General features: G+C 37.5%; 1 protein-coding gene across 1 annotated transcript in view; it reads left to right on the top strand.

Moving 5' to 3' along the window:
- The window catches only part of DCDC2 (doublecortin domain containing 2), a 165,799-nt gene that overhangs the window by 32,326 nt on the left and 105,490 nt on the right, over positions 1–27,983 (top strand). Inside the window, exons 4-7 of the mRNA XM_084873434.1 lie at positions 13,101–13,177; positions 13,309–13,440; positions 18,110–18,256; positions 20,177–20,231. Of these exons, the coding sequence (XP_084729560.1) occupies positions 13,101–13,177; positions 13,309–13,440; positions 18,110–18,256; positions 20,177–20,231 (411 nt within the window). The remainder of the gene's footprint in view (positions 1–13,100; positions 13,178–13,308; positions 13,441–18,109; positions 18,257–20,176; positions 20,232–27,983) is intronic.

Below are 27,983 nucleotides of genomic sequence, written 5' to 3'. Positions count from 1 at the left end.
CGCCATCTTCTTAGCCCTAGTTTTGCAACAAAAACCAAACCAAACACAAACTTTTTCAAGCAAAACTTGTTAATTGCACTTCACACGTTCTGTAGATACCACGTGTTTGAAGGTTATGTCAATACAAGTCAACCCCAAGCAAGATTTTAAACGAATGTTAAAAAACGACATTAATTATTACTAGACCCGATATGATACAGTTCTGGGCATGATATATGTTAATTGATTCTGATTTTGTTTAATTAAAATATTTACTGAGTGAATTCTATGTCTAAAGCACCACAAATAGATCTTTGAGTTATAGATGGAGCTCTTTACTAAAATAACAAAAAAGAGAGGTGGTCCACATAAATATTGATACTATAAGGTAGGGGTGTCGAACTCAATCAGAGAAGGGGCCAAAATCTAAAATCCAGCCTAAATCGCGGGCCGAATGGTTTACTGAACAGTCATAAACTGACAATGTCATCAACTGACAGCGGAGTGCAGTGATGACAGCGCGGTGCGGGCCACATTGCAAGGCCTGGCGGGCTGGATTTGGCCCGCGGGCCTTGTGTTTGACACATGTGCTATAAGGGAATATGTTATACCTATGAGAAATGTTGCATGAGATATTCAGACTAATGGTATGGAATTTCTGAGGAAAGAGTTATATCCAGCTGAGTGAAGAATTTTGAGAAATGAGGTCCGAGTGTTGTAGGATGGCCCCAACTCAAATATGATCTCAAATATTCAGCTCTAAGACATGTTAACTTTATATGAAGTCAGTGGCAGCCTTCAAAGTTGTTAATACAGGGAGGTCACCTGTTTGCATCTGTACTTCAGGAAGGCTAATTCAGAAGTAGGTAGATGAAAGAGGAAAGAAATACAGGTTAGAGCATGCTGGATGTAGGTTATGGCAGGATTTTTAAGGACCTTGACCCTGGGCCATGGGGTGTATAGAGGAGACAGATGAAGCAATTTTGAGGAGGGAGAAGCTATTGGACTTCATTATTGTGTGGATGTAGGAGTAATGATGTGTCTTGCGTTAGATTTTTTCAAGTGCCTTAACGATTGCATATTTATGCAAATTTTAATAATGCAAAATAATTCTTGTTTTATAGAGACTGATGAATTGATGAGTGCTTAGATATAACAAATTTTACAAATCTTTGTCTTAACTGTCCTTTAAAAAATATATATTTGTATTGATTTCAGAGGGAGAAAGAGATAGAAATATCAGTGATGAAAGAGAATCATTGATTGGCTGCCTCTTGCATGCCCCATCCTACACTGGGGATGGAGTCTACAACCCAGACATGTGCCCTGACCGGGAATCAAACCTTGACCTCCAAGTTCATAGGTCAACACTCAACCACTGAGCCATGCCAGCTGGGCTTAACTGTCTTTTAACAGTTGTAAAAGTAATAGACATTATCTAGTTCGTTATACAGGTTTAGTGTTAGATGAAAGATCTGGACTAAAGATAGATATTTGATGGTAATCAGGAGAAAGAGCTGACTACAGATATAGAGATTTGGTCATTATTAGCAAAATGATGTTGATAATAAATAACATTGGATTTAGATAAATTTGACCAGGGAGAGAGTATGTTTAAGTTGCAAAGAGATGGAACCCTGGGTAAAGTACTGACATGTAGGCTTGTGCAGAAAAGCAGATCTTAATATAGGAAACTGAGAATGGTCACAGAATGATGGAATTCAGACATTTGCCGAGCTATGATGGAGTTTCTAGTTAACATTCCTTATTTGTGCTTTCTTCCATATCATAGATCATATGTCCAAAACATTTGGGAGCTATAATATTTCAGATTAATGGTATTTTTGGAAATTAATTTTCCTTAGTTTAAAACAGTATAATACTAGAAAAAGATATTTTAGTATGCCAGATATTATATAGAATATATTTTGTAGGAAATATCCAACTTTATATACCTGTTTAATTGAAACCCCTTTAATATGAATCTGTTATGAAAATTAATAGAACAAATGGGCATTATGTATCTCTTATAATTTTGCATTCATCAGAAAATCTGGATTTCCTTGATTAATATTTGCATGGCATATTTTTCATCCTTTTAGTTTCAATCTACTCATGTCATTATATTAAGATGTATCTTTTATAAACAGTATATACTTGGGTATTGTTTATTTATACAGTCTGACCATCTCTATAATTGAAGTTTTTATTTATTTACATATACCAAATTAACTGGCATGATTTGTTTTGAGTCTGCCATATTATTGTTGTTCGTGTTGTTGCAGTGACATTTGTTTGTTTTTATTGTTGTTGTTCCCTTTTTTGCTGCCTTCTTTAGATTCATGAAATGTTTGAAAAATTAATTCATTTTATCTTTTAATTGGCTTTTTAACTATGCTTCTTCGTGATTTATTTAGTGACTACTCTAGAGTTTACAGTGTGTGTTCTTAACTTATTTTAGTTTGCTTTCAAATATTTTACCAGTTTATGAAGACAAAGAAGTTGATTACAGTATAATTTCATTTATCTTCATTTGTACCTTTGCATTATTGTGAAATATTTTGCTTTTACATGTTACAAATATCATGAGTCATTACTATTCTATTTGCTTTAAAATAGTCTTTAAGATTTTACATTTTCTTCAAATGTCTTTCATTCTTTTATGCAGATCCAGACATTCATTTGATATTACTTCCCATCAGCATGAAGAGTGAGCTTTACGTATTTTTGGTAGTGTGGGCCTGCTAACAAAATTCTCTGGAAAGAAAATGTTTATTTTACCTCCCATTTGGAAAGATATTTGCTCTGGATATAAAATTCCATGTTAACATTTTTTTTTCTTTCAGCACTTTACTAGTAAAGATATCCTTATATTGTGTTTTGGCTTACACTGTTTCTTAGAGAAGCCAGTCATAATTCTTATTGTTGGTTCCTCTGACTTAAATATGCACATTTTCTGTGATTTCAGTTTAACTGTGATTCTTTTTGTATTTGTCCTGATTGGGGCTTACTGAAATTTTTTGATCTGTTAATTGACACCTTTCATCAATTTTGGAAAACTTTTGGCCATTTACTCTGTAAATACTTCTTTTGGCTCATTCTCTCTCTCCCCTTTCCCTGACTTCAATTATACATGCTAAATCATCAATCATCTGATGCACTGACTATGTTTTTACTTTCTTGTACTTTACCTTAGATAATCTTTGTCTTAGAGTTGACTCATCCTTTCTTCTATTATGTATAATCTGCTATTAAGCCCATCTAATGAATTCTTCATTTCAAATATACTGTTTTCTAGTTCTAGAATATTCATTTGTATGTTTATAGTTTCCAGTACTAGGCTAAAATTTCTCATCTTTTGCCCTAGCCAGTTTTGCTCAGTGGATAGAGTGTTGGCCTTCAGATTTAAGGGTTCCAGGTTTGATTCTGGTCAAGGGCACATGCAAAGATTGTGGGCTCAATCCCCATTAGGGGGCGTGCAGGAGTTAGCTGATCAATGGTTCTCTCTCATCATTGATATTTCTATCTCTTTCTTCCTCTTCTTTTCTGAAATAAAAATATTTTTTAAAAAGTTTTCCATCTTTCATCTATTTGTCTATCCTTTTTATTGATTTCTGTAACATATTTATAATAACTATTTAAAAATCTTAATTTGCTCATTTCAACATCACAATCATTTGTGAGTTTGACTGTACTTTTTCCTCTTAATAACGGGTTATATTGTCTTCTTTACTTACATGCTTTATAGTTTCATTGTATACTGGTATTCTGTATACAATTTTGTATAAAATCTGTAGAAATTTAAAGTAGGTTGTGTTTACCCACAGGAAAAAAGTATACCACTTTTTCTGTTGAGCTGCGAGTGTGAGGGACTAATCTCAGTGTAAGCCATTGTTGAGCTGGGTGTAGAATGAATTGTAGCTTTAGTTTTACTTCACCAGTGGTTTCAAACATTTAGTGGGTGAATCAGGCCTTTCCCCCTCTCCAGCAGGGCTTTGGGTTTAATACTGGTGAAATTCTAGAGAGATATCACTACTTTTATTTCAACTGTTAGCTCTTAGCTATTTACATCCTTCTCTCTCCTTCATCTCTTCTTCCCTTCTTCCCTGCCTCTCTCCCTCATTCCCTCCTAGTTCCACTCCCAGCTTTCCACACCATGGGGCTTCCCCCACCCCCCTGCTCTTTTACCCTGCTCTTAGCTTTGATGCACTTATGTGCACTTAGAGACAACCTCATGGGGGAGAATTGGTGGGCAGTGTAGACCTGCTCTTGGGTTTCTCTGTTATGCCAGTTCACACACTGGCTGGCCATTTATGGGAAGGTATGTTTCTCTGCCTGCTGTGCCCCTGGGTATGAAAGCAGCTGTAGGTTTCCTCTCACTTGGAGTGGTTCGTCCCTTTCTGGAATTTAGTTCATTCAGACTTCTTTGCATCTCAAGCTCTTTGATGCACTTTTAAAATTTATGGTTTCTAGCTTATCTCTCAGTTTCTGTTGTCATGTTGGGAACAGTAGTCTTCTACAACCTTCTACCTCCAAAAGTGGAACTGTCTCTTAGTTTACTTGAAAATGGAAAGAAAAGCACTAACGTATTTAATGATGAAAATGACATAAGCCCAGCAGATGCATTTTATTTATTAAATTTTGTATCAATTGTCAGAATTTATTTCTTGAGATATGAAAAAATGACAGATAATGATAATTAAATTATGTATTTTTTCTGTCTCAGAAGATCTGTGTTAAACTGCAGATTAGGATAAGGCAAAACTTTTAATTATTAAAGATTTGATGTAACACTATCAGTAGAAATCCAAGAAGAAGGTGAATCAACTTTCCTTTGGAAAACTTTGGTTACTGTCCTCACTTCTTGCTATGTAACTTTTCGTTTTTTGAGTTTCTCTTGTAGTCCATGCATCTGGGGTATCTTCATCATAAATGGTTTCATTTCATGAAGTCTAAAAGATGTTCCTGGCATCAACTATCCTCTGATAAATGCACTTTCTAATTGTTAGTTATGATACATACTATCAACACAGGACATGCTCAACCTGGTGGGTCAGACCATCACCATGCATCAGGCATTTTAGCTGATCTTTCTTCCATATAAAAAATAGTAATGTTGAAAAAACATGGGTGGTTATTTAAGGAAGCTCTTTAGAATAAACGATAGTTTGTATTTAGCAGATATATTACCTCTAGGGTAAGTTATTTTCTTACTCTGTTGTCTTTTAAAAATTGTTATCCCTTTTCATTTATAAAAAAGTGGTAGAAAATGATTACATATTTTGTGAAGGACTTTGTTCTTTTCTATGCTATGTGCTGTCTTTTTCAATCAGTAACAAAAATTTCCTCAAGGTTACCATTTTGAGAATTCACTTTTTCTTAAATCCACAGAATAAAAGACAAAGTGTTTTTGTGTAGGTTGGCCTATATTTTGCAAATATATAACTTTACTATTTAACTTTTTCCTTAATATTTAAATCTGTCTTGCCGAGACCAGTTTGGCTCAGTGGATAGAGTGTCGGCCTGCGGACTGAAAGGTCTCAGGTTTGATTCCCGTCAAGGGCATGTACCTTGGTTGCGGGCACATCCCCAGTGGGGGCTGTGCAAGAGGCAGCTGATCGATGTCTCTCTCATCGATGTTTCTGACTCTCTATCCCTCTCTCTTCCTTTCTGTAAAAAATTAATAAAATATATTTTAAAAAATATTTAAGTCTGTCTTATAGACAGTCACAAAGTCCTGATATGTTCTTTAAAATTGAGTTTTTCTATATGATTCAGATTTGAGTTTTCAAATTGTATGATGAGCTTTTACAAGAAGTCAGTGGTCATTAGGCTTTTGTGATGGTGTTTGTTTAATAACGTCATTTCTGCAGGTCCTTAGACTGAGTTTTCTTGACAGGGTTTCTGGAAATGGCGAGTGCTGAGATTTGAGGCAGATGGATTCTTTGAAGCATGCAGCCTAACAGCCTCAGGGGGTTGTATTGCCACTTCATTAATTAGTTCATGGAGCATCCCTTTGGGCTAATTTAGTAGGATTATCCCTATTTTTACAGAGCAAGAAAATAAGATAGGAGGTATTGAATTGGCAATTAGTCCTGGAATTTGGAACTAGTTACTCAGTTTGTAGATTCTGCTCTTATTTCAAATATATATATTTCCACAGCAACACTTTTAGTTTTGTTGATTTTTTTAATATATAACAAGTAGATTCATATTTTTGAGTCATGAAGATTTTAACTTGAATTTTACACAGTCACTGTGATGTCCTGCTATGTTATCATGTGGAATTTGTGAATTTAAGGTAAATTACATACTTAGACTAATCAGTTTCACAAGAAGCATTGGTGGGTTTTTATTTTTGTTTTAGGAATGACCATTTGTGACATAAATGCAGTCTAAGATACCAGAGACAGACTGATATATTGGAAAGCACTTGAGATTTGTTACCAAAGGTCTGCGCTAGAGCATGCTTACCTCATTCCAGCCAAGTGAATATGGTTAAGTCACTTTTGCCACCTGTGACTTCCAAGAAGCATCTTAGACAAATATGTGGTCTATCTCTATCTATATCTATCTATCTATCTATCTATCTATCTATCTATCTATCATCTACCTATCTATTTATCTATCCATCTATCTATCATTATACTCAAAGAATGACCCCTCTCTCTGGTTTACCAGGTTTGCCTACTTTTCAATATCCAAATAAAATGGGTTTTCTAAGATAATTTTGGCCCAGTGCAGACTAAAGGCATAAGTCAGTTATATCTATCTATCTATCTATCTATCTATCTATCTATCTATCTCTATATATCATCTATCTATCTATCTATCTATCTATCTATCTATCTATCTATCTATCTCTATCTAATCTAATCTAATCTAATCTAATCTAATCTATCTATCTCATCTATCTATCATCTACCTATCTATTTATCTATCCATCTATCTATCATTATACTCAAAGAATGACCCCTCTCTCTGGTTCACCAGGTTTGCCTACTTTTCAATATCCAAATAAAATGGGTTTTCTAAGATAATTTTGGCCCAGTGCAGACTAAAGGCATAAGTCAGTTATAAGCATATCCTACTTTTGGTTGGTGGGGATTCCCTCACCAATGGACACAACCAAATAGGAGTATTAGCTCTGCTGGACCCAAAGTCTGAGTTTTGTCTTGATATATTTTCATGGTCACAAATTTTACAACTAATACCATTCCTGGGACCTACGGGTCTGAGTGGGAGTACCTCCTAGTCCATCCCTATGCATCTATCCTCTGTATCTAGATGTGTTGACACTTAACATTATTCTCATATTTTAAATGCTATTTATTTTCAAAGGATTAGGGAAAGTATATGGATTACTAATAAAATTTACAAATTTAAAAACATTCTCATTTAATATGTTTCCCTTTATATAACCCCTTGAAATTTCTAGATTAGCACCAAGTGACCTGATAAGGACTCTGGAAAACTCCTTCTATGCAGTAGATTTAACTTAAAATTTTTATTATTTATTATTTAAGATGTCAGTAGAAAAATTCTTTTTAAAGGAAAAAATTTCCAAAAAGTTTCAGTTATTTCATATAGTGGTGTTGCATTTTTTTTTTTTTTAAATTCAGATATATTACTTGGATTATTTCTTACGATTATTTTATTAGTATTTCTGAAAACATACTATTTCCATTATTTTTACTATAATGACTCAAAGAAATATATATTTAAGATTAAGCTTCAGTTCAGCTGGTCAATCATGAACATTTGGGAAATATTTGTCTTATAAATGAATAAAAAAAATTGTCCAAGCAGATGCGTTGCTTTAATTCAAGTAACAACTTATAGACTTAGGATAAAGTTATATAATTATTTTTAAAATCATGTTTATTTATGAAATTCTGTATGTTATAAATACATATGCTCTAAAAAGGAGTAACATATTTTAGCCAACTCAAAAGTTTTTAAGTTATTTGTTTATACAACTTATTCATCTTCATCTTGGATTCAATAATCCAGTAAGGTATTGAACAATTAAGGTTGGTAAGCAAGACTTTTGAGAAATTAACAACTGAGTATGAAGTGTGTACTCAGTACATTAGTAGTTAATATTGAGAGTAACTAAAAAGTAACAATAGGGACCAGAAAAATTGAAAACAAATAAATAAAATATACCATGTGTCAGATGATGGTGTTATGGAAAAAATTAATAAGCAGCAAAAGGCAACAGAGAACCAGAGATGTGGTAACAGCTTTACGTCAAGTGAGCAGGGAGGCAGCGTAGCTATATTTAAAAAGTGGATTTCAAGAGGAAGACACTGTTAACACAAGCAGAGTCAGAAAGGCCTGTCCTTCACACTGGTAAAAGTTACATGCAGTTAAACATGCTGACCTTACGAGTAAGCAATCTGATTGATGAGAGAGGGATTTGTAGTTACCTAAAGACATTGTAAACCACACCTGGCCATATTACAGCAAGCCTTATAAATGGATGTATTGTCTATGCTATAGTATGAACTAAATAAATCAAGGGACTTGAGATTGATCACACTAAGCTTTCAGCCGAAACTGGTTTGGCTCAGTGGATAGAGCGTCGGCCTGCGGTCTGAAAGGTCCCAGGTTCGATTCCGGTCAAGGGCATATACCTTAGTTGCGGGCACATCCCAGTAGAGGGTGTGCAAGAGGCAGCTGATCGACGATTCTCTCTCATTGATGTTTCTAACTCTCTATTCCTCTCTCTTCCTCTCTGTAAAAAATCAATAAAATATCAATATATTAAAAAAAGAAAAAAAAAGAAAAAAAAAGACTAAGCTTTCAATAAATCCCATTTAACAACAACAGAAAAGCTTATTTCTTTAGCAAGTTCTCAATTTTAATAGTCTATTCTACAGACATCTGTATATTTAAAAGCCTAAGCAACCGAACCACTAAATGACCAAACAACTGGTTGACCGGTCGCTATGATGCGCACTGACCACCAGGGGGCAGACACTCAACACAGGAGCTTCCCCCTAGCAGTCAGTGCACTCCCACAGCCAACCTCCCACAACAGGCCAAGATCTCCTGGTCCCTCCCTTAGGCCAGCCAGCCAACTTCCCATGGTCCCTTTCCCTGGTTGGCCAACCTCCCGAGGTCTTTCCCCCAAACTGGCCAACCTCCTGCAGTTCTTCCCCACAGCTGGCTCCCCAGATTGGCCTCAATGATGCTGGGGAAGCAGCCAGCCAACCTCCCTCAGTCCCCACCCCAAAGCTGCCAAGCTCTCATTCTCCTTTCCCCTGATTGGCCCTGATGTGGGGGCCTGGCCGGCCAACCTCTCCTGGCCCTTCCCCCAGCCAGCCTCCCCCCCCCTCCCCCATAGGCCCTGATCACAGGCCAGGCAAGGAACCCCACCTGTGCATGAATTCATGCCCTGGGCCTCTAGTACTTACATATTTATGCAAATGAGTATCTTCAAGGAAACATATCATGGCACTAATTGCAATAGCAAAAGTTTGGAAACAAAATCTGCAAAAGTTTGGAAACCATTATTAAGGGACAGATTAAATAAGCCATGGCATGTCTTCAGAGTGGGATATACACAGCTGCTATAAAGAATGAAGCAACCCTTTCTCTAGTACCACTATGGAACAGTCTCCGTGGTACATTGCTACGTGAAAAAGGAAGGAGCAGAAGAAGGGATATAGCAGGATATTACCTGTGTTTAAAAATTATATGTTCACTAGAGGCCCATTGCATGAGATTTGTGCACTCTGGGGTGTGGGGGTGTCCCCCAGCCTGGCCCGTGCCCTCTCAAAATACGGGAGCCCCACAGTTTATCGCCCAAAGAGGTAGGCCCCACCCACCCATCCAGGGCTCCTTGATGGATTGCCCCAAAGAGGCAGGCTGAAGCCAGGGGTCCCGCCTCCACGACGTACACACGGGGCCACTGGAAGCATGTCTCCACTGTGTGTGCAGCCATCTGGTGATGGCATGAGGGCGTTACGCGTGAGGGCGAGATGACTATTTAGCCTTTTATTAGTAAGGATGAGATAATATGCTTATGTGTAGACTAACATTCTGATTCTGGTTGCAACATGGTGGTGGGAGGGCATTTGCTTTTCTCCCTTTGCCCCATTTTACTATTTGAATTTTGTTTAGGTACCTGCCTTTCCTATTAAATATCTTTTTTAAAAAAGTCAACATCAGCCGAAACGGTTTGGCTCGGTGGATAGAGCGTCGGACTGCAGACTGAAAGGTCCCAGGTTCGATTCCGGTCAAGGGCATGTACCTTAGTTGCGGGCACATCCCCAGTAGGGGGTGTGCACGAGGCAGCCGATCGATGATTCTCTCTCATCGATATTTCTAATTTCTAACTCTCTATCCCACTCTCTTCCTTTCTGTAAAAAAATCAATAAAATATTTTTTTTTTTTTAAAAAAAGTCAACCTCACTGTAAATGTTAGTATAGGTCCAAGAATCTCTGGGTTTAAAATGTAAAATTATTTTGATTGAATTAAAAATGTTCTATTCTGTATTGGAATATCTTTTTTTCTTCCATGTTGTACATTGAATCCTTAGACCTTATGACCTTATTCATCTTCTAGCTGAACATTCATATCTGGTTATTCTTCCCATTTCCTCATCCTCCCTGGCAACCACTTTTCTACTCTCCTTTTCTATGAGTTTGACTTTTTTTTTTTTTTTTTTTTAAGATTCTACATATAAGTGATAGCATGCAGTTTTTTTTCCTTCTTTCTTTGTCTGGTTTATTTCAGTTAGCATAATGCCTTCAAGCTCTATCTGTGTTGTCACAAGTGGCAGGAGTTGTTTCTTCTTTCTCACAGCTGAATAATATTCCACTGTGTGTGTGTGTGTGTGTGTGTGTGTGCTCATATTCTTTATCCAGACACTTAAATTGTTTCTGTGTCTTGACTACTGTGAATAATGCTGCAATGAACATGGGGGTGCCAATATCTCTTCAAATATCCTATTTCCATTACCTTTAAATAAATATCCAGAAGTGGGATTGCTGGATCATTTGGTAGTTCTATTTTTAATTTTTTGAGGAACCTCCATATTGTCTGAACCAATTTGCATTTTTACCAACAGTGCACAAGGGTATACTTTCCTCCACATTTTGACCAACACTTGTTATCTCTTGCTAAGGAGCTCATTCCCTATGTTTTATTTCAGGACTTATGGTTTTAGGTCTCATATTTAAGTCTTCTTCATTGTAAATAAACTGACCATATATGTGTGGGTTTATTTTATAGCTCTATTTTGTTTCATTGATTCATGTGCCTTAGATCAGTGTATCTTTTAATTAAATTTTAACGAACATTTATTATACAACTAGCAGGCACTGCAAATCTTTTTTTGGTCACTAGTGAGAGGCAGGAAAATTCATGCATTTTGTCCCTCTCAAAAAAATATATTTTGAAAAAGGAGAAAGTACTATAAATTATTTAGGGTTAATATTTGATCTCTAAAATAACTAGTAAAGTATATAACCAATAGTTAGAATTCCTATATATGTGCTTACTAAGTACTCGGCTCCTTATTATATGCAATATTTTAAACAAATTAATTATGCTCTAGTTTGTTCCCTTGTAAAATGGGGCAATAGTTATTGTACTTCGGGATATGGCTTTGATGATTAACTAATATATAATGCATGTAAATTTAGCACAGTGCTTTCCATTAAATCTAGTGCAATAACTGTTAGCTGTTTTTATTTATCAGTTTCCTTTGCTTATAAGTTTCTTTTCAAATTGGGGAGTGAAAGCCCCCAGTAGCAGTTTGAGACAGAAAGCAAAGGAAGAATGAATAGAGGAAGACCCATGATTAATGAGATAGGCCCAGCGAATGGAGAAATGAGGAGGGCATTGTATGCAGAGGGGCACAATACACAAAGGCACAGAGGTGGATGCCTGGCATGCTTGGGGAATGGAGGGGAGTAGGCTAGTTTATGTAAAATGTACTACCAGGGGTCTGCATGGAAGAAGTATTGGTAGGAGGCGAGGAAACTGAGCAAGCAATGGTTGGCCATGGGGTTCTTATAGGCAATGCCTAAGAGCTGGGCATTATCTTTCAGTGGTAGAGATGGAAACTGGATAACAGAATATCTGAGATAGGATGTGGGCAGGAGGAAGTGGGAATGTGGAGGAGGAGGATATATGAGGATGGGGTAGTGCTTGATAGGGCTAAGGGAGAAATTGAAGATCCCATGTGGCAGTGGAGGAGCCTAGATAATTAATGGGAGAAATAGAGCCATAAGGGGACACATTCCAGTGGGGGTGAGCTTTGTAAAGGGATGAAGATCCTTCTTATGAGACAGGCAGAAGGGTGAAAAGCAGTGAAGATGCAGATGAGGTGGGATGGACAGGATACAGAGGGTAAAAGGCTGCAGGCCTTTTGGCTTCTTTTCTTAAAGTTTAATCTGCTGAGAATGATCAGTTGGAAAGAAATGATCTGCTGAGTATTTGGGGTGGGATTTTAGGGTTTAAGATGAGAGGTAGGTATTTGGATTATCCACTGTTGGAAATGTAAGAAGTAATGGACTTGGGAGGAGGATGAGTCTGGCTGATGCAAACGCTTGGTGAGAAGCTACCAGGGAGCCATGTGGTTCTTGCTAATAGCAGCCTAGATTCTAGAAGCAACAGGGATGGAAAGATTACCAGACCCATCCAGATGCAAGGAGTTCAGGAATTGAGGGCATTGGCTCAATGGCAGCTGATGAATAAGGAAGAAGCAAATTTGAGAAAAAGTGACAGAGTTAGTCTGAAGAGAATAGTATGAGGTCAAGTTGCATGGGGTCTAGATTCAGGAAGTAGGTGAAGTGAGGAGAGGTGACAAGACAGATGTGTGGCCAGAGGGAACTTCAGGGTTCAGTATTTTATAGGATTTTTGTTTTCCAAAAAGCACTGAAATTCTCATAACAGCCCAACAGTGTCTGTGTTAGTAAGATCAGGGGCAGACATTTTTCTTGAGAGCTTTGTTAAGGCCACATAATTTTGATAGAGGATGAGCCCAGTGAGATGTTAACACAGGCATAACAGGTCTCAGCTAGTTCCCTGGAAACCTGTAGTTTTGTCTCAATAGGAAGCAACTAACATAAGTTCAGTGAATTGTATTTCTTTGCTTTTAAAGGTAAAACCAGTAATCCACAGCAGGATCAACGTGTCAGCTCGATTTAGAAAACCACTTCAGGAACCCTGTACTATCTTGTAAGTTGGAGGCCTTTACAGTTCAAATTGAAATTGGCTGGTGGTTTCCTTATAGTTTGGGGTTTGCACTATAATTATAGTGGCATCACTCTGTCAGACAATATGGCTCACTGGCTTTGCTTTTTGTCCAGCTTGATTGCAAATGGAGACCTCATAAGCCCAGCATCTCGCCTCCTCATTCCTAGAAAAGCCTTGAACCAGTGGGATCATGTACTACAGATGGTCACGGAAAAAATAACTCTGAGGAGTGGGGCTGTTCACAGGTATGTCAAAATCATCTTGCCAGTGGATGGTTTTTAGAACTGTGAAAATATTCCCAGGAGGCTCTCAAGTCATTTGGCCCAAATTTGAATTTTGGCTCACCACGTTAGGCTCTCTATGCCTTCGTTCCTTTATCTGTAAAATGGGTATGTAATAATACTTACCTTATAGATTGTTTTAAGGAATAAGATAAGCCACATACTGAGCTTAAAACAGTTCTTGGCACAAATGTTAACTACTTTTATTCCTTTAATTTAGAGCAATTAGGTAACATTCATTTTGTTGAGAACTTTTTTCTTGACTCTTAGTTAACATGTCCTTTTATTCAGGAGATATTTATAATTCTTTGATGGTCCAAACGGTTTGCCTAGCATAAAGAATCAGACCTCAGGAGCTGTTAGTGCAATTAAGGAAGAGGCAGGTAAGAGAGGATAATTAAGTGGGATTGCCTAAACTTGAGAAATCAAAAGCATTTTTCTCAAATTCTGAAATTTAAGGGAAGATTAAAGTTATGGCTTTTAAATTGTGAAGCCTATGAAAATATCCCTTGATAGAGGCTCACTTATTTAGTTCCTTAAAAGTGGGAGGGTTACAAATAATATATACAAGTACAGAACATATTAATAATATACACAAAAACTTGAAATCTAATCAAAAGTTTTCTGGTTGTTCTTGAATTCTGCCTTTATCCCAAACTCTCTAACATACTCCACTGGTAGAACATACTCCTGATTTTAAAAAGTTATACTCTGCCCATTTTCATTTTTATATATCTATCTATAGAAACATGTGATAAAATAATTATGTCTTTCAGTTTAATGTGTGTTCATATTAACATATATTAACATACATAGTTTCATAGCCATTTAGATTTTAAATATAATTAGGTATAAATAAATATATTTAGTATATAAATATAATTGAAAGCAAAACTTCACCTGTGTTAAAAGATATTTCAAGCAGGACAAAAAATATAAATAAAAACCATTTCTCTCCCTTCTGGCTCCCCTTTTCCTCTACCAGCATTATTCTAGAAATATTCCATTTATATAGAAGCCTATAAATCTCTTATTTAAAAAAAACACACAAATGGTAACACACATACACACAAATAAATATATAAATATACCTATTTTTAGACTGTGTTATTGTTTACTATATTATAGGTATTCCCCATTTTACTGTGACAACAAATCTTGGAGATTTTTATTAGCACAAATAGCTCTATCATATTATTTTTAATGACTGTAAAATTTCCATTTTATGAGTGTGCCCTAATCTATTTTAATATTCTACTCTTGATGGAAACAGATCATTTTCAAACTTTCACTATTGCATGTTCATGTCTTTGCATATAAATAGAGTTTATCAGCAGAATAAAGTCTAGAAGTGGAATTGTATCTTTTGGTAAATGCATTTTAGATTTTGTTAGATACTGCCAACTGTCTTCCAAAGACTTTGTGCTGACTTGCACTCTCACTAAAAGTGCTTGAGTGCCTGTTGTACATACTTTCACCTGTGCTGTAAAATTAATATTTTGTTTTTTCATTCATGTTGGGTAAAAGTATTATTTTATTTTTGTTGATTTTTATTTATTTAAAGTACAATAATGTCATTCATTGAGCATTTCTTTTGTGCAATGCATTATTTCGAGTGCTTTATGTTGTTAACTTAACTTACCAATCCTATGAGGTAAATAGTGTTATTATTCTCTTTTAATGAAACATGAGACACAGAGGGGGTAACTCACTTGCCCAAGATTATGTAGATAATGACAAACAGGACTGGATTCAACCAGATTAGTGGGCTGTATGACTCCAGAGCCTGTGCTCTTCATTGCTAAATTATTCTCTGAATAATTGCCCATATTTATCTTCTATTACATATGAACTATCTGTCATGGCCTTTGCATATTTGTCTTATTGATTTGTAGGCACTCTTTACACATTAGGGAAATTGACCCTTTGTCATATGTTTTAAATATATTTCCAGTCGGTATTTTTGATACTGTTTATGTTTCTTTTTTGTATACAGACATAATGAGTTTTGATGCAGTCGAATTTTCAATCTTTTCTTTTGATCATTAAGTTTTATTACTAGTTTAGGTCTTTCTCCAAAATTATAAAAATATTTTTCTATGTTTTTGTCTCATACTTTTAAATTTCATTTGAAACTTTGAACCTTCAGGGTTTCATTTTGGGATGAAGAGTTACACAGATCTCAATCCTATATAATAGAAGCTTAATATGCCAAGTGTCCAGTCTTCTGGATGGCCATTCAACCAATCAGTGCATAATATGCTAATGATATGCTAAGGCTGCTCAACTGCTTGCTTTGATGTGCACTGACCACCAGGGAGCAGTCAATCGGCCATTTGACCAGCTGCTATGGAATGCACTGACCACCAGGGGGCAGAGGCTCAACACAGGAGCTGGCCCCTGGTGGTCAGTGCACTCCCACAGGGAGCCTCTCCTGCCACTGCAGCAGCGCTAAGGATGTCTGACTGTTGAATATCCCCCGAATGCTCCCTGACTGTGAGAGGGCACAAGCCAAGCTGAGGGACCCCCTCTGAGTGCACGAATTTCATGCACCAGGCTTCTAGTTGTTATATGTTGATTTTTTTTTTTTTAGATATAATTGCATCTTTTGACATATACATAAATATAAGCCCACTAAATAAAAAAATATAAAGCATAAAAAAATATATATACACAGCTGCATGCCCAAGATATACTTAATTATACATATGAACAAATTCATACATAGAAATAAAATTTATGCAAGTACAAATATAGCAAAGAAAATATAGTTATATATCCCTGAACATTTGAATATTTAGAGAAAGTTTATTCTTAATATAATGCCAAATACGAGTAAAATTTGGTTGCTGTTGACTTGGGATATGCCTATTTTTCCTTAAGGGGACATTAAAAAATCTTACGGTTAGATCCTACACTGCACATCAATTTATTTATATATGAAAAACATTTCATAAAAATTGGTTCAACTTCCTATTTACATTTCTTATCTTTGTAGCAAAGGAAGGTCAACAAGAGTCACATAAAGAAAGGCTGAAATCATGGGCTAGGCTTTATGCAGGACCTCTTTCCCACCTGTATAGGAAAACAGTAATATCTTAGCTGTTTTCAGATCCACAGCTATGTTACCTTTTCATTTCTTGCTATAAAAGTTAATTATGAATTTCAATCTTCCTATTTTGAAGGAAAAATGAAAGAAGAATGTCCGGATCTAAGCCAGTACTTCTCAACCAGGGGAAGTCTCCCTCTCGAGGACATTTGGCAGGGTCTGGAGTCATTTCTGGTAGCCCCAGATGGGAACAGGCCAGCTACTACCACTGCCTATGGGGTAGAAACCAAGGGTGCTGTTATCTGTAGTGCACAGGACAGCCTCCCCACCTCTTCAACTGAGCATAGTCTTGTCCAAACAGTGCTCAGAAACCCTGGTTTAGGTCAAAGCAGGAAAACCAGAACCCTGGGTGAAGTGCTGACTTGTAGGGAGAGGAGTACAATGTTATAAAAGAAAAGATCTTGATACGAACTCAACACAAACACATTCCAGGATTTTGGTGGCTATTTTCTTTTTATACAATATAATCAGTAAACAAGCAGACAGGTCAATGGACTTTTCATTTCCTTTGCAAATGTTACTAACCTTTAATATGCAGTATAGGAAGCTGGATAATTTTTGAATGATTTTCTTGAAATCTATCTATTGTAGTTGCTCTTGTTTATAACCTTCAAAACATCTGCATTGTCTTTCTGTATAGTTTTCTAGTAGGCTTTCCCCCTCCCTGTTCTTTAAAGAAATTCTCTGGATACTTTAAATGGTCTACAAAATTATCACTGTTCTTTGAATAAGTAACATATTAATTGTAGTTTGCAGCAGCAGTTTTACAGTAAGGGGAGGTTCTTGTGAAATCTATTCTGGGAAGATGAGGGAATGCAGGGGGAAAAAAGAAAGAAGCAGGAATGTTATGTGGTTCTGCATCATTAATACTGGCAATGGGTTCTTTCACCTCCTGCCCTCTCAACCTCTTATTCTCTGACCCAGTTTTGTGTGCTTAGATGTAATCTGATGGCTGCTCATATACAGAATGCTTTAGGAGGCATATAGTTCTGACAAGTAAATTAAGAAAATAAATTTTAAAAGTACTTACCAAGTGTAAATAGGACAATCAAACTTCAACAGAAGCTGGGCTTTATTTAAGGCACCACTTTCTGTATCAGTTAAATCTTCCCATCTGAAATCTTAATATGGCAGCCTTAGGGATATCATGTTAGATAGTCATTTCATTGGGATGAAACACTGTGCAGCTAGTCAGCAACTGTGTCTGCATTATAATGTTGGCATTTAGTTGAATCTAATTATTTCCTGTCTTTGAAGCAAAGGAAGGGCATTCTTTTTTCTTTTTCCTTCAAAATAGAAAAATCAAAATTCATAATTAACTTTTATAGCAAGAAATGAAAAGGCAGCATAGCTGTGGATCTGGAAACAGCTAGACTTTGAGGCTGTTTGTAATTCAATAATTGGGATAGTAACAGATGAGCCAAAATAAGAACAGAATGTTTTTATTTACTTTGTAATTTTAAGCAGTTTTTTCAATGCTTGTTAAAATTTTAATTGTTGGCATTCATACTTTATACTTGGCAGACTTTATACTTTAGAAGGAAAACTGGTTGAAAGTGGGACAGAGTTGGAGAATGGACAGTTTTATGTGGCTGTTGGCAGAGATAAGTTTAAGAAATTGCCTTACAGTGAATTACTTTTTGACAAGTCAACCATGAGAAGGTCTTACGGGTAAGTTTTAATCCTCATTTACTTCTCATACTTTAGTTATCACTTGAAATACAATAGCATTGAGTCTTTTGCTGACCACTGGTATATTTTACATCATCTAGTTTATCAGTTAGACTGCAAAGCATATGTGATATACACTGACCTTTGTTTTTTTTTTTTTGCCATGATTGGAGATTGAGATATATTGCACAATAATTTTTGGGAATCTATGGAAGACTAAATAGTATATATTTTTTTACTATATATATATTCTTGCTATTCATTTATGATTTTATAAAAAATATAAAGATTTACTCTTACGAAGAAGATACATGGCAATTAGCTTCTTTAAAAAATATATATATATTATTCATTTCAGAGAAGAAGAGAGAGTGAAAGAGAAAAATATCAGTGATGAGAGAGAATCACTGGTTGGTTGCCTCCTGCATACTCCATATTTGGGGATTGAGCAGGAGCATGTACATACTCAGACATGTACCTTGACCAGAAATCAAACCTTGACCTCTTGGTTCATAGGTTGATGCTCAACCACTGAGCCACAATGGCAGGCCAATTAGCTTCTTTAAAACATACATTATTAGAAGTTTTAAGAATTTCTTAACTACTTAGCTGGGTCAAATAATTTTTCAGCTGGTGCATATAAAACATCTAAAGGTGTTTTTTTAAAAAAACCATAATATTTTATACACCTTTTAATAATTTTAAAATACAAAATCAATACAATTCCACTTGTGCAGAATAGATTAACTGTTTTTATAGTTAATATATGCAAAACTTTATAGATAACAATTATAATTGCTCCTAATACATTGTGGACCATTTTTTCTCTATGAGATGTTATATATTGGTGAAATATGCTTTATTTCAGCCAAGTAGCTGGACCTTATAGGCATGCCTGAGGAGCCCTGGCTCCTGGCACATGCTGGGACCCTCCCTTAGGCTTGCTCACGGTGCCCCAGGATCTACCTCTATAGATATTCCGTGACCATTTTGCTATTGGAAATGGAATATTTTGGTGGTTCTCTGCTAGGGTGGGTGATACTGGTAGAGACAGAGCAGAATGTCACCAATATGTTGTCCATTAATTCACATTTTGTGAAGCCTGATGGAGAGCTTAGCTGAAGGTCTCTAGATAAGTATTAGATGAAACCAAATTTCAGGGATGTTGTTTAACGTATGAAAGAGCACATGGTTTTCCAGCACTTTAGAATTACTCACCAGCAGACTTATTGCTAACCATCCTTACCCATCCATGAAATCAAATCCTTCCACAGCCTGCCAAGCAACACTGGACTAGTCTGCTGTTAGCTTCAGTGTGTAATTGATGGCAGTGGGAAAACTCTAACTCATGGTGACCTTTCTCAGGCATATTAGTAAGATTACATTTATCTCTGAATCCTCTTATTTACAGAGTTTCAGAATAGATCTTTTTCTAATAATATAGACATCCGTGAAACAGCATTCCTATAGTTGAAGAGAGTTTTTTATTTTTCTACAAGAGTGACTAGTTTAGAAAGACTCTGAATGCTACCATTCTGAGCTCCTATCAGAGGCAGACAGCATAGGCATTTAAAAAGAGAGATAAATTTATTGTTTTAAACTCAATTTAGCAAAATCATTACTCAGCTTGAGAATTAAATAAAAATGCTGTGAAAGAATATACTATGGTACTAAAGGTTTATTTTAAGTATAAATAACAATAGTGTGCAGAAAAATATTAAACATATTTTGGAGTGGAATTTTGAAATTTATGGTGGTTCTTGTGAAATTGGGAACGTATATAGTACTTTTGGGAAACACTGATATCAGTAAACAGTTGACTTACAAATTGGGATAACAAATTAGGATGACAGTTGTCTTGCGTTGTATATTATTTGTAAATAACACTCATTATTTCTAAATTGCAATTTGTTTTCGCAGTCAGAAAGCTTCTTCACTGCCTCCTATTGTGGGATCCAGAAAGTGTAAAGGCAGTGTAAGTATCAGATGGTTTACTCAATAATGTCCTGTATTTCTGTACAATACATTGAGACTGTCCTTTGGATTTCAATTAAATTTGAAGAAATAAAATATAAACAATTGTGTGAAACAACACTAGAACATTGATGTTACAATTAAGGTCTTATAAGAGAGCTAACATTTTTAGTATATATATTTTGAAATAGGTATCTTTTTCCTTGTGTATAGACCTGATACAACTTATATCACAGTTGAAATCTAGGCAATAATACATAAAACTAGAAGAAATGCTGGGTAGGTCACATTAGTGGTCCACCCAGTCCTATTTCCTATCTATGACAAAGACTAAAAAAGAAGTTTTTGTAAGAAAATAGTGACCCTCACATATAGTTCTTTAAAAGATTGAGAATCATTTCAAATACTTATCCTCTATCTGAATCTTTTCCATTCATCATTCATTTATTTGCAAATTCAACAAAGTTTATTAAATGCCTATTATGTGGGAACTGTGACACACAGTTAGTAGGTAATTCCTTAAGGTCTTTGTATTTTTTGTCTGTAGTTCTCAAGGAGATGAGATTTATGTCATGCCACAGTGTTGCTTTGACAGAGTACATCTAGCTAAGGTGTCTCTTTCCACCCTTTTGATTGAATTTCCAGACCTGTAGTGGTCAGGACTGATTTAATATTCCCCTTTCTGAATTAAGGAAGCAAAATTCTTATTATGGTGTTTTGTGAAATAAATGGCTATTTGGCAATGATACTGCTTCCTAGTGATGATTTAGATATTTCTCCATCCTTTTGGTTATATCATGTGAAATTCTTGAAAAAAAGAAAAATAATTTTGCGTGAAGAAGTAGTGCTGAATTCAGCATAACAAACAGCAAACCTTTATTAGCTACTCATTCACTGGAACTCATACAACTTATGACAAAGCACTTGCCCCTCAAGAAATGTGCAACCTCATTGGAATAGGGAAGATAGCTTGAAAAGGTAACCAACAAGCTAAAAACCAAATTTGTGATGGGACTGGTAAACATGAGAGAGACAGAAGGCATCAATGTGCACATGGAGAAAGTTGAATTAGACTCGAGTTATGCCTTTGAGCATAACTCGAGTCTAATTCCCTTAATGTTTAATTAAGGGAATTAGACTCGAGTCTAATTTCCCTTAATGTTTACGATTAAGGGAAAGTCAATGAGGGGGAAAGGGCTTCAGATAGAAGGAACAGTGTGAGGAAAGGAGAAGCAATAATACTGGCTGATACTTAGGGAACACTATGACAGGGTCTTTACAGGTGTGATTTACTTAATCTTCACCCCATGAGGCAGGTACTATTATTACTTCATTTAAAAATAAGAAAAGGAAGCAGATCATGGAAGTACCACATCTAAAGGCTTCTGTTGAGCAACTGGCAGGGGAGGGATTGCGACCAGGTGGCCTTCCTGGAGGAAGCTTGTGCTTCTGACCCCAGGGAACAAAGAGTTGCTCAGGTGACTGAAACAGAAGGTCTTTCTTCTGTGGTGTGGATGTTGATTGCCTGAAATGGTAGTAATGGCAGTGTTAGATGTCTTGGAATGTCAGAATGAGGGATCTAATCTTTATCTTTAATCTTTATCTTTAAGTAGAGGGCATCTCATGAAGGCTTCTGAGAGGTGAACATGTTAATCCAAGTCCATTCTAGGAAGGTTAGATCTTTTATGTGCAGAAAGACTTAACGTGGTGAAAGGCCATAGGTGAGATGTCAGTTATGCTACAATTACAAGCAATAGCCTTGGTATCCTATATAATAAAAACCTAATATGCAAATTGTCCCCTCCACTGGGAGTTTGATCAGGGGGCAGGGCCAGACAGCCAATGCCCATTGCCCCTGCCCCCGACTGGCCCAGTCCCAGCCGGATGCAGAGGCAGACAGCATGGGGAAATGAGGCTCTGGCCCTGGCCAGCAGCTGGCAGCCACTAGGGACCCTACCCATGCACAAATTTAATGCATTGGACCTGTAGTCAAGTGATAAGAGTGTAGACTGGTAGGTGTAGAAGTAGCAGGAGGTGATTACTGCTCAAAAACAAATAAAGCATTTGGTTGGTGATTGGACACATGGGGTTATTGGATAGGTTAGAGATAAAGATAAATGCAAGTTTTTGAGCTTGGATGCCTGAGCAAATGGCAATACAATGGCCAAGAAGAAGGCAATCAGGAAAAATAGTGACCTGCTTAAGTTGGAAGTGTCATTATGAAATCTAGTAGAAATGTTCAGCAAGCAATTATAAACGATGGAGTCTGAGACCTGATGTAGTCATTAGATGTATATTTGCAAGTTTATCCACATTATGGTCACAATTGAAGAGCAGACACCTGTCATTGTAGTGTTCTTTCCTGGCACCCAGCATAGCCTGGCAGGAAGCAGGCCTCTTCATGCTGTTGGGTGAGTGGCACCTGTTGAGAGAGTGCAGTGAGAACCACAGAGGCCTCAGGTTTGAGACAAATAAAAAGGGTAGAGAGAGAAAGAAGATGGAGAATATTCCAATGGTTGAAAAATATGTTAGCCACTAAAGCTAAATAAACCCATAAATTTAGGGTTTGAAAATTTTGTCCTCTTATTCTTTTTTTTTTTTTTTTTAAATATATTTTATTGATTTTGTACAGAGAGGAAGGGAGAGAGATAGAGAGTTAGAAACATCGATGAGAGAGAGTCATCGATCAGCTGCCTCTTGCACACCCTCTACTGGGGATATGCCCGCAACCAAGGTAAGTGCCCTTGACCGGAATTGAACCCGGGACCTTTCAGTCCCCAAGCCGACGCTCTATCCATTGAGCCAAACCGGCCTCGGCTGTCCTCTTATTCTTCTTCAGGACTTTGTAGTGGAGTCTTTTCTGTGTTCCAGGCAAACATGAGCTCATTTATTCTCCCATTACAACTGGAAGAGTGATGACTAAACAGAGACTCAGTGTAGTTGAATAAGTGACCCTAGGTCACAGGGAAAGGTGATGTTAGAACCAAGATCGTGGCTCAACTCTTTGCATTCACAATAAAAATCAACTTTGGAATTATGTGCTTACTACTCTGTAATTTGGAATGTCTGAAATGTTTATTTAAAAAGAGTTTTCTGCTTTAAAATTCATGTGCAGGAGGCACTCACATGCAATTTAGTATTTGTGCTATGAATATTGTGTCATCTAATAATGGTTGATTAGGTTTTCCATGTATTTGGTGTGGAACTAAGCCACAGGGAGACGGTGCTTTCTCTTCATTTGTGGTTTAATTGGGAAGACAAAGATTAAATTATTCCACAAAATAGATGGATAATTACGTGATGAAAATGAAAGAACAGTGCTGAGGAATATGAGAGGCAATCAAAAGAGAACTACCTTAGAAAGGTATGTCCGGAAAGGCCTCTTTGAGTAAGTAACCTATAATGACAGACTATTTCCATCTTATAGAAAGCAAAGACTCAGATTTATATTTCCTTCCTCTGACTTAGAAAAATAAAATGATAGCAGAGCTTGTTCCTCTTTCCACAATACCCCCAAAGCAGGCTGCACATTTGTCCATCCATTCATCTGCTCATTCAGTTATCCACTCAACACATTTATGGAGCACTTACTAAGTGCCAGGAACTACTCTAGGTGCCAGGCATATAATGGTGAACAGATAGGCAGGTTTCAGACCTGATGGAACTTTCATTATCAGATGGTATAAGTGCAATGTGTTAACTAAAACATGGCAGGGAACCTATGGGTAAAAGTTCTCTAAGACAGAGTTTAATGTGAGAGCTTGTTATACAAAGCTGGGGCAGGGGAGAAAAGAGCCTTTACAGCAGAGGAAGAATTACAGAGGCTCTTGGTGATGAGCTTGGCAAGTGAGGAGGGCAGGAAGAAGGCCAATGTGGTCTGCGATAAAATCGGCAGGCAGCCCAGAACCTGGGTTTGGGTTTTATTCCTTGATAGGATACCATTTGAGGGTTGGAAGAAGAGGGTGATACCATTTGCTTTACATTTTTAAAAGACAATTCTACAGAAAGTGAGTTGGGGCAAGAATACGAGCAAGAGGCTGTGGGACAGATGGTGTCCAGGAATATGATGCAGGTGTCTTGGACAGGTGACAGCAGGGGAAATGAGCATCTATGATAATTCTTCTTTGAATATGTTGTAATGGTCTGTTATTATTGGTTGATACATTCATCACAGGCATTTACTGAGTACGTTTTAGTGCTTGGTGGGTAGTGGGAGGCAGAGATTCCTGAGAAAACAATGAACATATAGAAGAAGAAAGAGAAACAAATACACAATATATTTAGTATTAGTGAGAACCTCGATGAAAATGCATCAAGACATAGGAAGAGCTAGAACCGGTTTGGTTCAGTGGATAGAGCGCCGGCCTGTGGACTGAAGTGTCTCATGTTCGATTCTGGTCAAGGGCATCTACCTTGGTTGCGGGGACATCTCCAGTGGGGGGTGTGCAGGAGGCAGCTGAACGATGTTTCTCTCTCATCAATGTTTCTGACTTTCTGTCCCTCTCCCTTCATCTCTGTAAGAAATCAATAAAATATATTTTAAAAAATAAAAAAAAAGAAAACATAGGAAGAGCCCTAATAGGTTTGGCTCAGTGGATAGAGCATCGGCCTGAAGACTGAAGGGTCCTAGATTCTATTCCAGTCAAGGGCATATATCTTTGGTTGTGGGCTCAATCCCCAGTAGGGGGTGTGTAGGAGCTAGCTGATCCATGTTTCTCTCTCACTGATGTTTCTAACTCTCTATAGCTCTCCCTTCCTCTCTGTAAAAAAAATCAATAAAATATATATATTTTAGAAAGAAGACAAGTAAAGAGTTTTGTTGGTGTGGCTCAGTGGTTGAGTGTTGACCTAGAATCAGGAGGTCATGGTTTGATTTTTTGTCAGGGCACAGGCCCGGTTTGCAGGGTTGATTCCCAGTTAGGGACATGAAGGAGACAGCTGATCAATGATTCTCTCTCATCATTGATGTTTCTATCTCTCCCTTCCTCTCTGAAATCAATAAAAATATATTAAAAAAAAAAAAAGACATGGGGAGAGAAAGTGTCATAACATCCTGGTGGGTGGGGTAGGCCTCTTTTATGAGGTCATATTTGAGCAGAGAGGAATACCTCACCTGGCACATGGTAGGCTCTCAGAACCTGGTTAGTGGATGTGTGTGTGACTGGCAGTGAACCCCACAGAGAGAACATCTTAGGTCAGAATTCCAGAGTCACAAACTATTTTTAACAGAAGGATTAATTTACTCCTTTCCTTTAATCAATTGGTGCCCTGGAGAGTGCATGTATTTTTAAGAACGTTAACTGTGTGGCACTGAATTGGGGGGTGGGGAGGGTGAGTGAACTGCACTCTGGGAAAGCTGGCTTTAAACTTGGGGATCTACTGCCAAATCAGCGGGAAAGCACCCCTGAACTCATGGTGCACATCAAAGGGTACACAGACCTGGATTTTAGGAATTCATTTTTCCACACAGCTTTCTAGGGATTGCTTTATTGCATAATGAAGGGGAGTGTGGTTAGGGCTTGATAGAACTTTAAAGAAAGAGAGAAAAAGCTGCCACAGTTTGCTGGTGCATCAGTGACTTGGACAGCAGAGTTCCACCCTTATGGTAGGGAATGTGAGGAGTGACGGGTTCTTGGGGGTCAAACAGATTCTTTCAAATCAGCCAGGGAATGCCTTGCACAAAGCAGGGCAAGACCAGAAACCACCCTAATACAGACTCTGAGTGCTGGGATAGTTACTGAAATGAGCAAATTGGGACCACTTTTATCATATACTAGAGGCCTGGTGCACGAAATTTGGCCTGTACCATGTTGCAATCCGGGACCCCTTGGGGGATGTCCAATTGCAGATTTAGGCCCGATCCCAGCAGTCAAACATCCCCCTCACTGTTGGGGACCATTGGCTCCAACCTGCTTACCTGCCTGCCTGATCGCTCCTAACCACCCACCTTCCTGCCTGATTGCCCCTAACTACTCTGCCTGCCTTCCTGACCACCTATAATGCTTGCCTTCCTGCCTGATTGCCCCTAACCACTTCCGCATCAGCCCCCGCTGCCACTGCTTTGTCCGGAAAAACATCAGAATGATGCCCAGAAGGTCGTTAGGCTGTCCGGTCTAATTAGCACTTTTATTATTATAGATTATTTTACAGAGAGGAAGGGAGACAGAGAGTTAGAAACATCAATGAGAGAGAAACATCTTTCAGCTGCTTCCTGCACCCCTCTCTCCCACAGGGGATATGCCCCCAACCAAGGTACATGCCCTTGACCAGAATTGATCCCGGGACCTTTTAATCTGCAGGCCAATGCTCTTATCCACTGAGCCAAACCAACCAGTGCTTATTATAGATTTTTAAAATTCTCAACTGAGGATATGTTTTATTTTGTTTTGTATTTAAAAATATGTTTTTATTGATTTTTTTTTTTTTTTAGAGAGAAAGGAAGGGAGACAGATAGTGAGACAGAAATATCCATGAGAGAGAAACATCAATTGCTGCCTTCCGCGCATCCCCTCCTGTGGAAAGAGCCTGTAATCTGGGCATGTGCCCTGCCACTTTTTGGTGTATGGAACAACACTCCTACCAACTAAGCCACTCAGCCAGGGCAGTTGTGAATATTTTTAAATTGTGGCCCTAGTCTTGAAAACAAAAGGAAGATTTAAGTGAATTGTCTTAAGTTTTACAAAGTTTGAAAAATAAACCCATCAGCAAAAGGCTGTTCTCTATCTGTGAGGCCACTCCATATAGAATCAGAGTGCCCTCTAGTGGGAGAGGTGCAAAATCAGAGAAGTATTTGAAAGTTAAAGCCGAAGACTTTTTTAATGACTATATGGCTAATACATCTTGTGATCAATGATTTATAAATTAAGATATTATAATTGTTAAGGTTTTGTTTTAAAAGACACCCACATCATTATCCACATATCACAGAGTCACTGTGAAGCAAGAAAAGTTCCACATGCTCCTAAAATGCACCACCATTTACCTGGTGGAGAAGCTGTGTTCAGCGTAGATGGGAGGGCTTCTCACACGTGCTCTCACCAGATGCTTAAGTGAGAGCAGCACCAGTCTGAGTGCTGTCCAGTTCCTGCTCTTCAAGTCCTCCTCCCAGGGGCATCCCTGAGACACAGGTGGTAAAAGCTGCTCCAATAGGCAAAACCCTCACAGAATTATTTTAAACTTGATGTTTTATGACATGTTTTTGTGGGGGCTGGAAATGAGTTTCTGCAGTAATGAAATAAACCTGAGCTGTTTGGATTTTGTTGGACATTGCTTTGGGAACTACATAAAAATCCCAGTTTCGGTAGAGTGAGGGTGATAGAAAGGCTCTTGTTATTTTTTCCCCCCAAAATATATTTTTGTTGATTTCAGAGAGAGGAAGGGAAGGAGAGAGTGATAGAGACATCAATGCTGAGAGAGAATCATTGATGAGTTTCCTCCTGCACACACTCCACTGGGGGTGAAGCCTGCAACCCAGACATGTGCCCTGACTGGATATGGAACCATGACCTCCTAGTTCATAGGTCGATGCCCAACCACTGAGCCATATCAGCCAGGCTCTTGTTTTTTGTTTTTTGTTTGTTTGTTTGTTTTGTTTTTTTTTGGTAGTTTGAGCTTGAACTTTTCTATTCCTGTCAAATAAGCTGAGATATGTGTGAGGTAAAAGGCAGGGCAGTGGTTTAAGTACGACTGAAGTCAAGTTTTTGCATAAGACATGCTGTAAAATTAGCTGCTTTCCACTGTGTCACTTCCAGGT

Source organism: Pipistrellus hanaki, assembly GCF_964339955.1.
Source record: "Pipistrellus hanaki genome assembly, chromosome: 2".
In the NCBI taxonomy this organism is placed as follows: Eukaryota; Metazoa; Chordata; class Mammalia; order Chiroptera; family Vespertilionidae; genus Pipistrellus; species Pipistrellus hanaki.
The sequence above is the reverse complement of the archived record's forward strand: the minus strand, read 5'-3'. Positions and strand labels throughout refer to the sequence as shown.